At 38.2% G+C, this 15,839-nt stretch overlaps 1 protein-coding gene across 7 annotated transcripts in view; it reads left to right on the top strand.

Annotated features, from left to right (window-relative positions):
- The window catches only part of MBOAT1 (membrane bound O-acyltransferase domain containing 1), a 200,429-nt gene that overhangs the window by 83,366 nt on the left and 101,224 nt on the right, over positions 1 to 15,839 (top strand). For all 7 annotated transcript variants that reach the window (XM_037843797.1, XM_037843796.1, XM_037843801.1 and 4 more), the window contains exon 6: positions 15,095 to 15,149. In XM_037843797.1, coding sequence (XP_037699725.1) covers positions 15,095 to 15,149 — 55 coding nt within the window. The remainder of the gene's footprint in view (positions 1 to 15,094; positions 15,150 to 15,839) is intronic.

Below are 15,839 nucleotides of genomic sequence, written 5' to 3' on the forward strand. Positions count from 1 at the left end.
TTTGTACCAATCTTCTTCCAGCTCAGATATGTTAATTCAAAGATATAGATTTTATTGAAATCTACTCTATGCAAGTCACGTTCTTTGAACTCCTGAAAAAATATGATGACTCCCTGCCTTGGGGTATAGTAAATAGGGCAGACAGAAGCATGTATAATTGGAGAGTCACTGAGAATTTTATGAAAAGAAAACGTATTTTGGAATGAGGTTGAAGTGAATTTGAAGCTAGCTTCTCAAGGTGCCTCTTAGTAGCTCCATGACCTTGTTTAGTTTTTAAATTTCTTTGATTTTTGAGGCTCTTCGTCAGGAACAAGGAAGTATATGGCATACCTTGCAGAGTAGTTTTTAGAGTTAAATGAGATTGTTTGGCACATGGTGAGAATATCACTCTTTAAAGCTGTTAAGTTTTTTTTTGTTTGTTTGTTTGTTTTTTTAATCTTCATTTTATTGAGATATAGTCACATACCACGCAGTCATACAAAACAAATCGTACATTCGATTGTTCACAGTACCACCACACAGCTGTACATTCATCACCTAAATCAATCCCTGACACCTGCATTAGCACACACACAAAAATAACAAGAATAATAATTAAAGTGAAAAAGAGCAATTGAAGTAAAAAAGAACACTGGGTACCTTTGTCTGTTTGTTTGTTTGTTTCCTTCCCCTATTTTTCTACTCATCCATCCATAAACTAGACAAAGTGGAGTGTGGTCCTTATGGTTTTCCCAATCCCATTGTCACTCCTCATAAGCTACATTTTTATACAATTGTCTTCGAGATTCATGGGTTCTGGGTTATAGTTTGATAGTTTCAGGTATCCACCACCAGCTACCCCAATTCTTTAGAACCTAAAAAGGGTTGTCTAAATTGTGCGTAAGAGTGCCCACCAGAGTGACCTCTCGGCTCCTTTTGGACTCTCTCTGCCACTGAAGCTTATTTCATTTCCTTTCACATCCCCCTTTTGGTCAAGAAGATGTTCTCCGTCCCACGATGCCAGGTCTACATTTCTCCCCGGGAGTCATATTCCACATTGCCAGGGAGATTCACTCCCCTGGGTGTCTGATCCCACGTAGGGGGGAGGGCAGTGATTTCACCTTTCAAGTTGGCTTAGCTACAGAGAGAGGGCCACATCTGAGCAACAAAGAGGCATTCGGGAGGAGGCTCTTAGCCACAATTATAGGGAGGCCTAGCCTCTCCTTTACAGCAACCATCTTCCCAAGGGTAAAACCTACGGTAGAGGGCTCAACCCATCAAACCACCAGTTCCCTATGTCTGTGGTCATGTTAGCAACCATTGAGGTGGGGTAGGCCAATACCCCTGCATTCTCCACAGGCTCCTCAAGGGGGCACTACATATTTTTTTTTTCCTGGTTTTTTTTTTTTTTTTTTTAAACTGTTCTTCCTTTTTAAATCAACTGTATGGAAAAAAAAAATTAAAAACAACAACAAAAAACAAACAAAAAAAACAAACAAAAAAAAAAACAAAAAAGAAAAACATACAATAAAAGAACATTTCAAAGAGACCATAACAAGGGAGTAAGAAAAAGACAACTAACCTAAGATAACTACTTTACTTCCAACCTGTTCCTACTTTACCCCAAGGAAGTTACATAATATAGCAACATTTCTGTGAACTTGCTCCTACTATATCCATCAGAAATTAACAGACCATAGTCATTCCTGGGCATCCCCAGAACATTAAATAGCATATCTGTTCTTCTTGGATTACTGTTCCCCCTTCCTTAATTGCTCTCTATTGCTAGTTCCCCTACATTCTACATTATAAACCATTCTTTTTACATTTTTCAAAGTTCACATTAGTGGTAGCATGTAATATTTCTCTTTCTGTGCCTGGCTTATTTCGCTCAGCATTATGTCTTCAAGGTTCATCCATGTTGTCATATGTTTCACGAGGTCGTTCCTTCTTACTGCCGCGTAGTATTCCATCGTGTGTATATACCACATTTTATTTATCCACTCATCTGTTGAAGGACATTTGGGTTGTTTCCATCTCTTAGCAATTGTGAATAATGCTGCTATGAACATTGGCGTGCAGATATCTGTTCGTGTCACTGCTTTCCGATCTTCCGGGTATATACCGAGAAGTGCAATCGCTGGATCGAATGGTAACTCTATATCTAGTTTTCTAAGGAACTGCCAGACCGACTTCCAGAGTGGCTGAACCATTATACAGTCCCACCAACAATGAATAAGAGTTCCAGTTTCTCCACATCCTCTCCAGCATTTGTAGTTTCCTGTTTGTTTAATGGCAGCCACTCTAATACGTGTTAGATGGTGTCTCATTGTGGTCTTAATTTGCATCTCTCTAATAGCTAGTGAAGCTGAATATTTTTTCATGTGTTTCTTGGCCATTTGTATTTCCTCTTCAGAGAACTGTCTTTTCATATCTTTTGCCCATTTTATAATTGGGCTGTCTGTACTATTGTCATTGAGTTGTAGGATTTCTTTATATATGCAAGATATCAGTCTTTTGTCAGATACATGGTTTCCAAAAATTTTTTCCCGTTGAGTTGGCTGCCTCTTCACCTTTTTGAGAAATTCCTTTGAGGTGCAGAAACTTCTAAGCTTCAGGAGTTCCCATTTATCTATTTTTTCTTTTGTTGCTTGTGCTTTGGGTGTAAAGTCTAGGAAGTGGCCGCCTAATACAAGGTCTTGAAGATGTTTTCCTACATTATCTTCTAGGAGTTTTATGGTACTTTCTTTTATATTCAGATCTTTGGTCCATTTTGAGTTAATTTTTGTGTAGGGTGTGAGGTAGGGGTCCTCTTTCATTCTTTGGATATGGATAGCCAACTCTCCCCGCCCCATTTGTTGAAAAGACCATTATGACTCAGTTCAGTGACTTTGGGGGCCTTATCAAAGATCAGTCAGCCATAGATCTGAGGGTCTATCTCTGAATTCTCAATTCGATTCCTTTGATCTATAGGTCTATCTTTGTGCCAGTACCATGCTGTTTTGACAACTGTGGCTTTATAATAAGCTTCAAAGTCAGGGAGTGTAAGTCCTCCCACTTCGTTTTTCTTTTTTAGAGTGTCTTTAGCAATTCGAGGCATCTTCCCTTTCCAAATAAATTTGATAACTAGCTTTTCCAAGACTGCAAAGTCGGTTGTTGGAATTTTGATTGGGATTGCATTGAATCTGTAGATGAGTTTGGGTAGAATTGACATCTTAATGACATTTAGCCTTCCTAACCATGAACATGGAATATTTTTCCGTCTTTTAAGGTCCCCTTCTATTTCTTTTAGTAGAGTTACGTAGTTTTCTTTGTATAGTCTTTTACATCTTTGGTTAAGTTTATTCCTAGGTACTTGATTTTTTTAGTTGCTATTGAAAATGGTATCTTTTTCTTGAGTGTCTCTTCAGTTTGTTCATTTCTGGCATATAGAAACATTACTGACTTATGTGCATTAATCTTGTATCCCGCTACTTTGCTAAATTTGTTTATTAGCTCTAGTAGCTGTAGCGTCGATTTCTCAGGGTTTTCCAGATATAAGATCATATCATCTGCAAACAATGACAGTTTTACTTCTTCTTTTCCAATTTGGATGCCTTATATTTCTTTGTCTTGCCGGATTGCCCTGGCTAGCACTTCCAGCACAATGTTGAATAACAGTGGTGACAGCGGGCATCCTTGTCTTGTTCCTGATCTTAGAGGGAACGCTTTCAGTCTCTCACCATTGAGTACTATGCTGGCTGTGGGTTTTTCATATATGCTCTTTATCATATTGAGGAAGTTTCCTTCAATTCCTACCTTTTGAAGTGTTTTTATCAAAAACGGATGTTGGATTTTGTCAAATGCTTTTTCAGCATCTATTGAGATGATCATTTGATTTTTCCCTTTTGAATTTTTAATGTGTTGTAATACATTGATTGATTTTCTTATGTTGAACCATCCTTGCATGCCTGGAATGAACCCCACTTGGTCATGGTGTATGATTTTTTTAATGTGTCTTTGGATTCGATTTGCAAGTATTTTGTTGAGGATTTTTGCATCTATATTCATTAGGGAGATTGGCTGGTAGTTTTCCTTTTTTGTAGCATCTTTGCCTGGTTTTGGTATTAGATTGATGTTAGCTTCATAAAATGAGTGAGGTAGTGTTCCATTTTCTTCAATGTTTTGAAAGAGTTTGAGTAAGACTGGTGTCAGTTCTTTCTGGAAAGTTTGGTACAATTCCCCTGTGAAGCCATCTGGCCCTGGGCATTTATTTGTGGGAAGATTTTTGATGACTGATTGGATCTCTTTGCTTGTGATGGGTTGGTTGAGGTCTTCTATTTCTTCTCTGGTCAGTCTAGGTTGTTCATATGTTTCCAGGAAATTGTCCATTTCCTCTACATTATCCAGTTTGTTGCCATACAGTTGTTCATAGTATCCTCTTATAATTTTTTTAATTTCTTCAGGATCTGCAGTTATGTCACCTTTTTCATTCATTATTTTGTTTATATGGGTCTTCTCTCTTTTTGATTTTGTCAGTCTAGCTAGGGGCTTGTCAATCTTGTTGATCTTCTCAAAGAACCAACTTTTGATGATATTTATCCTCTCTATTGTTTTTTTGTTCTCTATGTCATTTATTTCTGCTTTAATCCTTGTTATTTCTTTTCTTCTACTTGGTTTAGGATTGGTTTGCTGTTCATTTTCTAGCTTCTGCAGTTGATCCATTAGTTCTTTGATTTTGGCTCTTTCTTCCTTTTTAATATATGCATTTAGTGCTATAAATTTCCCCCTCAGCACTGCTTTTGCTGCATCCCATAGGTTTTGGTATGTTGTGTTCTCATTTTCATTCGTCTCTATATATTTAGCAATTTCTCTTGCTATTTCTTCTTTAACCCACTGATTGTTTAGGAGTGTGTTGTTTAACCTCCAGGTATTTGTGAATTTTCTAAGTCTCTGATGGTTATTGACTTCTAATTGTATTCCATTGTGGTCAGAGAATGTGCTTTGAATAATTTCAATCTTTTTAAATTTATTGAGGCTTGTTTTATGTCCCAGCATATGATCTATTCTGGAGAAAGTTCTGTGAGCACTAGAAAAGTATGTGTATCCTGCTGATTTGGGATGTAATGTTCTGTATATGTCTGTTAAATCTAATTCATTTATCAGATTGTTTAGGTTTTCAGTTTCCTTATTGGTCCTCTGTCTGGTTGATCTATCTATAGGAGAGAGTGATGTGTTGAAGTCTCCCACAATTATTGTGGAAACATCAATTGCTTCCTTTAGTTTTGCCAGTGTTTCTCTCATGTATTTTGTGGCACCTTGATTGGGTGCATAGACATTTACGATTGTTATTACTTCTTGCTGAATTGCCCCTTTTATTAGTATGTAGTGGCCTTCTTTGTTTCTCAAAGCATCCCTGCATTTAAAGTCTATTTTATCTGAGATTAATATTGCTACACCTGCTTTCTTTTGGCTGTAGCTTGCATGATATATTTTTTTCTATCCTTTCACTTTCAGTTTCTTTGTGTCCCTGTGTAAGATGAGTCTCTTGTATGTAACATATTGATGGTTCATTTTTTTTTGATCCATTCTGCGAATCTATATCTTTTAATTGGGGAGTTTAATCCATTTACATTCAACGTTATAACCGTGAAGGCATTTCTTGAATCAGCCATCTTATCCTTTGGTTTATGTTTGTCATATATATTTTTCCCCTCTGTCTATTCATATCCTTTATTGTACCCATACTGAATCTCTTTAGTATTGAACCTTTCTCCAGGTCTCTCTGTCCTTTCTTTGTTCTTTGTTTCTCTGTCTGTAGGGCTCCCTTTAGTCCAGTAGGGCAGGTCTCTTGTTAGCAAATTCTCTCAGCATTTGTTTGTCTGTGAAAAATTTAATCTCTCCCTCAAATTTGAAGGAGAGCTTTGCTGGATAAAGTATTCTTGGTTGGAAATTTTTCTCACTCAGAATTTTAAATATATCATGCCACTGCCTTCTTGCCTCCATAGTGGCTGCTGAGTAGTCACTACTTAGTCTTATGCTGTTTCCTTTGTATGTGGTGAATTGCTTTTCTCTTGCTGCTTTCAGAACTTGCTCCTTCTCTTCCGTGTTTGACAATGTGATCAGACTATGTCTCGGAGTGGGTTTATTTGGATTTATTCTATTTGGAGTTCGCTGAGCATTTATGATTTGTGTATTTATGTTGTTTAGAAGATTTGGGAAGTTTTCCCCAACAATTTCTTTGAATACTCTTCCTAGACCTTTACCCTTTTCTTCCCCTTCTGGAACACCAATGAGTCTTATATTAGGACGTTTTATATCATCTATCATATCCCTGAGGTCCGTTTCGATGTTTTCAATTTTTTCCCCATTCTTTCTTTTATGCTTTCATTTTCCGTTCTGTCATCTTCCAGGTCACTGATTCGTTGTTCAACTTCCTCTAGTCTTGTACTATGAGTGTCCAGAATCTTTTTAATTTGGTCAACAGTTTCTTTAATTTCCATAAGATCATCTATTTTTTTATTTAGTCTTGCAATGTCTTCTTTATGCTCTTCTAAGGTCTTCTTGATATCGTTTGTATTCTGTACTATGGTCTCATTGTTCATCTTTAGTTCTTTGAGTAGCTGCTCCAGGTACTGTGTCTCTTCTGATATTTTGATTTGGGTGCTTGGGCTTTGGTTATCCATATCTTCTGGTTTTTTCATATGCTTTATAATTTTCTGTTGTTTTTGGCCTCTTGGCATTTGGTGAACTTGATAGGGTCTTTTAGGATGTGTAGACCAATTGAAGTCCTTATCTCTAATTTATGAGATCTACAGCTTCGTGGAGTACACTTTCTCTAACTAACCAGCAGGTGGCGTCCAGGAGCCACCTGTTCTCCACAAGCCAGTTCTCCCCTGCTTTGCCTTTGTAGTGAGTGGAGGAGTGAGTCTTGTGGAGTCCAATTGGTGTACCAAGCTTGCGTGTGTAGTTGGTGTTGCCCGCCCTGTATATGGGGCGTGTTTCTGGGCAGTCAGGGAGTGGGGGTGGCTCTAACAATCAAATCTCCCTGGTGATCCTGGAGTTTTAAAGCTGCTGCAATAGTCTAATCCTTCAGTTCAGTCCTGCCACAGTTTGTCTCTGCCACTGACCCACAAGTCCTTGGTATTGGCGTATGGCTCCTGAGACTTGTAAGTGGGTCCCTCTTCCAGGCTGTGCACCCCCTGGTCCTCTGTTGAGGGATGACTGTGCTATGTCACAGGTGAGTGTCGTCCCCCCAGGGCAGTTCTGGGCTGCTGGGCTGTGTAGGGAGGCTCCGAGTCTGCTGAAATGATGGCTGAATGGGGCTTTGTTAATTCACACTGCTTCACCTTTCTAACTCTGGGACAATCAGCTGAGGTTGCAGGGAAGGCTAATGTCCACGCCCAGTTTTGTGGAGTGTGCCTGTTATTTGAAGCCCTTCCGTCACACTGGGTTGTCTGGGGCAGCTCTGGGCTATGGGGCTGGCGATGGGCAGGAGTGTTTCCTGTCCACCAGGATGATGGCTGGGAGCGGACACCCCCCTTTTCTTGGGAAGTTGTGGTGTTTAGTGAAATTTCTCAGCCACTGGATTATTGCCTTTTGTCTCAGAGCTCTCTTAGTTCTGCTCTTGTCTTGACCTGCCCAAATTGCAAGTCTTTGAAGCTTTCTGTATTGGGCTTCTTAGAGTAATTGTTTTAGAAAAAGAAAAAAGGATTAAAAAAAAAAAAAAAAAAGGGCCCTCCTCACAGATCTAATGGGTTATTGAAATGCTAAGAGACAAAGCAATTAGGGCCATTAAGGAAAGGTCCACAGGGCAGAGAGATCAGCTTTTCTTCGGGATTTGCATATGAGCTTGAGGGCCTTAGCTCTGCCCTTCCCCTTTCTATGTTCACCAGAACTCCAAAAATCCTCCGCTTTTATTTTGGAGTTTTTCGTGCTGTTTTTTTCTATGTCTGTCTCCTCTCTGCTGGGCTGGCTGCTCTCAGATTCTCTGGTGTCTGGTCTCAGTCTATCTATGGTTGGAGTTTGGATCAGTAGAATGAGTTTCTGATAAGGGCTGCCACTGCAGTTCTCCCTTCTCCTTCCGGGAGCTGACAGCCCTTCCTCCCACGGGACTGAGCCTGGCAGGGAGGGGCGCGGGTACCCTGGCCGCAAAAACTTACAGATTTTGCTGATCTCAGCAGTTCCACGTTTTCATGAGTGTTGTATGAAGTATGCCCAAAGTCAGATTGCTCTGTGGTGTCCAGTCCACGCAGTTCCTGGCTTTCTACCTACTTTCCTGGAGGAGTAACTAAAACGTACAGCTCACCAGTCCGCCATCTTGCCCTGCCTCTCAGCTGTTAAGTTGTAATGTTTCACATTATTATTGTTACTGTTATTGATATTAGTTTAATGAAACGATGTCCTTTTCCCTGGGGATGCAAAGACTCTTGACAACCAGTTACAATCGGTAGGCCTTAAGAAGTACCACCATGTGTGATTTGTTTGGTTTCTGGTTCCAGATATCTTCCCTCTACTATTTTGGCTGAATCCCAAAATGTGGATTAGGCCCCAACCAAAACTCAGAGTGCCCACTGTCAGTGGGACATTGATGAATTCCAGTAAATCTAATAAATCAACATTAACTCTTCCCATCTGGGATACTTTTGGTATTAAGCTCTCTTTTTTCTAAATGGTCTCCATCCTTGTGACCAGAACCCTGTCTTAAAGTGTACTTGGCTTTTATGTTTGCCTTTTTTACTTGCTTGGTAACCCAGATCCACAAGCCTAGGATTCTGAGTCTTGCGTTGATCAATTTCTGTGCTTCTGAAGCCCTTCTTGCCCTTGATCCCCATGCCTGGCCCCTGATCCCATCACTGGGGCTGCTGCCTGCCAGATTCACTGCATATGCTCAGTCCAGGATTCTCTTGCATTTACCTTTTTAATAAAGTGACTGTTTAGTACCTGAACCTCATGACCATCACCAGACCCTCTAGAAGATGGAGCAGTTTGTCTAATCTAAATGTGCTTTTCCCCAGTATGTTGAACCATGACTCATTCATGCCCCACATTGGTGGGCATGTTTAGATTTCAGATTCTCATTCTTCCTGCTCATCTCTGACTTAGCTTTTGATGAGACCCTTCCTCCCGTCTAAGGAGAGCTTGGGTTCTGAGAGGGAAAGAGGTTCCTTAGAGGTTTCTAACCCAAACAAGATTTGAGCCAATATTTGCATCCTGGGAAATGCAGGTCATAATGAGCATCAGTGGAAGGTTGATGCTGGGAAGAAGTCACCAGATGGAAGTCTGAGGGGTGATTGTGCAGGAGTTAAGCTTGATGGTGAGAATGCACGTTGCAGTGGCTGAGGGGAGGTGCAGGCTCATGGTAAGCAAGAAAGTTCAGGTTGTCACATATAGCACCTTCTTCTCCCTTCTACTTTGGTCTGAGTAAGACGTTGCTTCCCCAATCACAGTTCTGTGCTTCCAACACTATCATCAGTTGCCCAAAGGATCCAAATTTATCATACATTATGAGTTTTCATAGGTCTGTATGACTTTATCTAAAAGGAACCCAGTAGACTTTTTAATACAAACTGTATCTTTTTCTTTTTCCTGGATCTTGATACCATCAGGCTGATTACCGTTTTGTCCTTTATCTCTTTTTATATCATCCCTCATCTCTTGATACTAATGTCCATGTGGATAGGTTTGCTGGGGATATTCTCTTTGTACTCTATTGTCACTGTTGCCACATGTAGCAGAGGAGAGGGCATCCCTTCCCTTTCTCTGGATTTAAAGATATTCTGAGAAGTCAGCTGTTGATCTTATTAGAATTCCCTTGTATGGTAACTCAGATCCAAATTTGGAGGCTGAGAAAATGTCTAAGTCAAGACATCATTGAGATGGTGCTTTCTCGTCAAAGACTGTGATGTTCTGGGGCCGGCTGCCAGTGATCCTGGGTTCCTCTGTCAAATGGTAGGGCATATGGCAGCATCTTCTGGTCTTTTCCTTCTCTTCTAGATTCTGTTTCAGCTTCTTTCTTCCTGTGGCTTTCTCCTCTAGGAGTAAACTTAATTAAAGATGTGAAACATGTGTACACAGAAAACTACAGAACATTGCTAAAAGAAATCAAAGAAGACCTAAATAAATGGAAGGACACTCCACATTCATGGATTCAAAGACTAAATATCGTCTGAAAATCCTAATTGATTTACAGATTCAACATAATCCTCATAAAAATTCCAACAGCCTACTTTGCAGAATTGGGAAAGCCATTATCAAATTTGTTTGGAAGGATAAGTGTTCCCTGAATAGCCAAAAATATCTTGAAAAAGAAGAATGAGCTTGGAGAATTCACACTTCCTGACTTTAAAGCATATTATAAAGCTACAGTGGTCAAAACAGCATGCTGTTGTCATAAGGATAGATACATAGACCAATGGAATAGAATTGAGATTTCAGAAATAGACCCTCACATCTATGACCAGTTGATTTTTGACAAGAATGTCAAGTCCATTCAATTGGGACAGAATAGTCTCTTCAACAGTGGTGCTGGGAGAACTGGATATCCATATGCAAAAGAATGATGGGGAACCCCTATCTCATAACATATTTACAAATGAACTCAAATTGAATTAAAGACCTAAATATAAGAACCAGTACTGTCAAATTCCTAGAAGAAAATATAGGGAAGCATCTTCAGGATCTTGCATTAGGTAAGGTTTCTTAGACTTTACACCCAAAGAATAAGCAACAAAAGAAAAAATAAATGGGACTTCATCCACATTAAAAACTTCTGTGCAACAAAGGACTTCATCATGAAAGTAAAAAAGACAACCTATAGAATTGGAGAAAATTTTTGGAAACCACATATCCAATAAGGGTTTAAGAGCCAGAATATATGAAGAAATTCTTCAACTCAACAGTGAAAAGACAACCCAATTCAAAAAATGGGCAAAAGACATGAATAGGCCTTTTTCCAAAGAGGAAATACAAATGACCAAAAAGGAGATGAAAGGATGCTCAACATCACTAGGTATTAGAGAAATGCAAATCAAAGGAATAGTGAAATATCATTTCACTCCTACTAGAATGGCCATTCTTAAGCAAACAGAAGACTACTAGTGTTGGAGAGGTTGTGGAGAAAGAGGAGCACTCATTCACTGCTGGTGGGAATGTAAAATGGTGCAGCTGCTGTGGAAGACAGTTTGGTGGTTCCTCAGGAAGCTAAGTGTGGAATTGCCAAATGATTTGGCAATCCCTCTTCTAGGTATATACCCAGATGAACTGAAAGCAAGAGTGTGCAGAGACATTTGCACACTGATGTTCAAAGTGATGTTCGTTATTCACAGTTGCCAAAAGTTGGAAGTGGCCCAGGTGTCTATCAGCCACCAAACGGATAAGTAAAATGTGGTGACTACATATGGTAAAGTATTACTCAGCAGTAAGAAGCAATGAAGTCCTGAAGCACAAGACAACATGGATGAACCTGGAGGACACTATGTTAAGTGAAATAAGCCAGACACAGAAGAACAAATATTGTATGATTTCACTGATATGGACTAATTATAATAAGCAAACTCAGAGAGTTAGAATCTAGAATATAAGTTACCAGGAGACAGAATGGGGGAAGAAAATGGGGAGCTGATGCTTGACTGTAAATGTTTGGAAATGGATAGAAATGATGGTAGCATATTACTGTGAGTATAGTTAACAGTGCTGAGTTAATGTGTGTGAATGAGTTTGAAAAGGGAAGTTTAAGGTTGTATCTGTTACTAGAAGGAAAGCTAGAGGGTAAAACAAGGGACTGTAAAACGTAGTGAACCCTGTGGTGGATGATGTCTGTGGTGAATAGTACAAATAAAGGATATTCTTTCATGAACCATAACAAATGAATATCACCATAACAAGGTGTTATTAATGGGGTGATATATGGGAAAAAAACTCATCTAATGCAAACTATAGGCTGTAGTTAGCAGTAATATTTTAATGTTGTTTAAGTATATATAAATCTATAGAGACAGAATTAGATTGGAGGTTATGTAGGACTGGGGACATATAGAGGGATTAAGTGACTACTAAGAGGTATGGGGTTTTTCTTTTTGGAGTATTGAGAATATTCTAAAATTTATTGTGGTGATGAAAGCACAAATCTGTGATTATCCATTGATTGTATACCTTGGATGGATGGTATAGTCACACTATATATCAATAAAACTGCTTAAATCCAAAAAAAAGGAAAAAAAAAGAAGTGATGCATTTAGCAACAGGAAATTAGTATTTAATGGAAAAAAAGTTGGCATTATAAATTAGAACAGTTTTTGAAAAATCCACAGCTAACTTGATGTTAGTGGTTAAAAATTAAGTGAGTGCCAAGCAAATCATCCAGAAAAATGAACTGTAAGTCAAAAAGACATTAGAAAAAACCTTAAAAATTAATAAATAAATGCATTTTTTTTATTTTTAAAAAAGGCATTAGAATAGCAAGAGCCAGTAGATCAGTTGCCATCAGTGGTGTCACACTTAGGAGAATGCAAATATAGTTATGCAGAGGTGGTAGTCATTGTCAAGAAGGAATGTTGGATATACACAAATGGAGAAGGAGTGTATGAAGGTAAATCACTATTTTTAGAATATTCCCTTTAGTTTTTTTGTTTTTTTTTTGGGGGGGGGTGCATATATACAATAATCACGTGGTTAGTCCTGCAAAAATAATTAACTTACCTTAAACAAATCCATCTAGACTTTATTCCAAAACTAGATGAAGAAAAGCATTTACATTTGAAATAGAATGATCCTAATCATCTACTTTGGGAGTTTTGCAGTGCTCTTCCCCTCCCTCACTATTACTAGGCCTTTTATCAGCTAAAAAAATATTTGCTCAAATATTCTTTAAAATAAAACTATTAAGAAAATTTAAATGTAACCTGAAGGGCTATAATTTAAGAGATGTGAATTCACTTTATAGAATAATTTAACAACTGTCCCTGAAAGCTTCTCCATAGTAAATTTTGTATTTGAAATCTCATGTCATAGAAAAGTGTTCCCACATCTCAGTAATAAATCATGCCTGAGAATGAAGAAACCTCTATAATTACAATTTCTATATAATATATAAAGGTCAATGTATAAACAAAGTAAATATATAACACAGTAAAAATAAAAGAGTTGCCAGGCACAATTAGTGGAAGTGTATTCTACGGAATTGTACTGCTCCAGCAAATGATTTTTGACTGTTGAAATTTCTATGAGTGTTGGCAGGCTGAGAAGATTTACAGTCTCTGCCCACTAGTTTTCTTGTTTTTCCTTAAAGCTTGGGAGCTGATTTAATTTCATTTTGACCCAGTGTATTCATACTAGAACTGAGTAATTTTATCCCAAGGATGGAGTCTTTTAGGGAGATACATTGTCCTAGTTTGCTTGGATCTGAGTTTTCCAGGATGTGGAATTTACAGCGCTAACACTGAGGAAGTTTCGGGCAAAATAGGATGAGTTGGTCACTGTATTTATTCCTGAATCCTCTTGGTAGTTTTATAGGCAAACATTAGTAACATAAACCAACAGCTAAAATCAATTTAGTATCTGGGATTGCCAGAGATGTACTATTTATGGTGAGATCTTTAAATAAAATGGGTGTGATTTTTTTTTTTTTTTTTAATATTGCTTCTAGTTTTTTTGTTTTTGTTTTTAACCACAGGCTTTTTGCCTTGACTTGCTTTTATAAACATTCCTAGTTTACCGTATTTCATGGAAGATCCCTTACATACAGCAAGATGTTTATTTGCCTTTTTCTTTTTTTCTTATGTGTGAGAAGAACAAATAAATTCCAGAAACACTCCACCTTCTCTAAGACACATTTTTTTAATTCAATTTTATTGAAATTGTTCACATACCATACAATCAGCCAAAGTACACAATCAGTTACCCATGGTACCATCATACTGCTGCACATCCATCATCACAATTTTTTTTCAAATTTTAGAACATTTTCATTACTCCAGAAAAGAAATAAAAACAAAAAAGAAAACTCAAATCCTCCCATATCCCTAATTAGCCCCCCTCCATTGTTGACTCAGTATTGATATAGTACATTTGTTATTGTTGATGAGAGAATGTTAGAATACTACTCGCTATAGTACGTAGTTTGCAATAGGTATATTTTTTCCCTATTCCCCTCTATTATTAACTTCTAGTTATAGTGTCATACGTTTGTTCTAGTTCATGGAAGAGATTTCTAATATTTGTACAGTTAATCATGGACATTGTCCACCACAAGATTCACTGTTTTATGCATTCCCATCTTTTAACATCTAACTTTCCTTCTGGTGACATACATAACTCTAAGCTTCCCTTTTCCACCACATTCACACACCATTCAACACTGTTAGTATTCTCACAATAATATGCTACCATCACCTTTGTAAGACACATTTTTGAATTGCCTTCATGATTGGTGATCTTTATGAGTCTTAGCTAAATACACAGATTCAGAGTTGACTTGTTGCTTTATAGGATAACACTTCGGTTTCATTGCCTGTAAATGAACATAAGAATTTATATGAAGCACAGATGTGATTTGGTTGGTAGTTTTCCTGGCATGGGTAAGTGTAAAATGAAAAATGAAAATCCCCTGATAATGCTTTTATGTTCTCCCTGTATTCAGGGTTACCTTTCCTCTTTTCTTTTTGAAAGAGGAAAGTTCCCTATTCTTTCCCCCTTTACACCCCTCACTCATGTTCTCAGCTTCTACTTGATGTTTGTGTCTGGCATAATCAGGAACATATTTGAACTTGTGCAGGCTGTGAAAGGCAAGCTCATTTCTCTAAAGTAGCAACAAAAACAAAGAGCTGAGGAAGTGCCTCACAGAGGAGATGTGGTGTGCCCTCTGGAATCCATCCCACACTGTGTGAATTAAACAGGAGTAACCTCTGAATTCTTTGCTTTTCATACAAATCTATAGCGACTTTCCCCCTCCTGCTTGTACTTATGTGTAGTTTCTTTGATCCAGGGCATTTTTTTAAAAAAATGGAAATCAGGTGCTCTTTATGGCTTATGAAAGCAAAAAATAAATTAGTTTTTCAAATGACTTTGAAAAGACTGTTAGGATTAGTAATCTACTTGACTTCAAACATGTTCTTACTACATTTTTTCTTTCTCATAGGATTGGGTCGAAGAGCTGAAGACCTGTCTCCTGAGCAACATCAACTTGCCATAAGGTAAGCTAATAATATAGTCTCAAGATCTTTTCATGTCAGTATCTAGCCTTCATCCTCATTTTTTATATCTGCATATTAATTCCAATATGTGGATGTAATATCATTTATTTAACTCATCTGTTATTGATGGACACTTGAGTTGTCTACCAGTCTTGGCTTTTACAAGCAGTAAGCAATAAATAACCATGAACCTAGGACATTTTAAGTGTTTAGGTATAGATTCCCAGAGGTGAGATTGCTAGATCAGAGAGTTATTGATCTGTAATTTTGCTAGTTCTGCAAGATTCTCCTTCATTGGGGTTGTTATGCTATTTCCAGAACTTTTTTATTGGGCCCATATTTTAAAATACAAGGCATGTGTCTGGGGCAGGTGGTTCAAGAAACAGTTAATTATTAATGCATGTCAGTGTGTGATGAAATGCCAGAATGCATAAAGATAGGAACTAGGGCTGGAGAGAGAGAGAGCAGTCTGGGGAATAGGAGGGCCAGCTTCACGTGTAAATTAAAGAGGAAGAGAGCAATGTAGAGAAGGACAGTAACATTTGTATGGGAATGAAAATTGGTTGTGGGGTAGCATATTGGGGACGGGGTGTGACCGGAGAGCAGTAGGAAATCCCTGGGATATGTAAGGGAGAACCCTAACTTTTAGAGGAACTTGGATACTTCATCAGGGAATTAACTGGGACTTGG

The sequence above is a fragment of the Choloepus didactylus genome, chromosome 7 (assembly GCF_015220235.1).
Source record: "Choloepus didactylus isolate mChoDid1 chromosome 7, mChoDid1.pri, whole genome shotgun sequence".
Taxonomy (NCBI): Eukaryota; Metazoa; Chordata; class Mammalia; order Pilosa; family Megalonychidae; genus Choloepus; species Choloepus didactylus.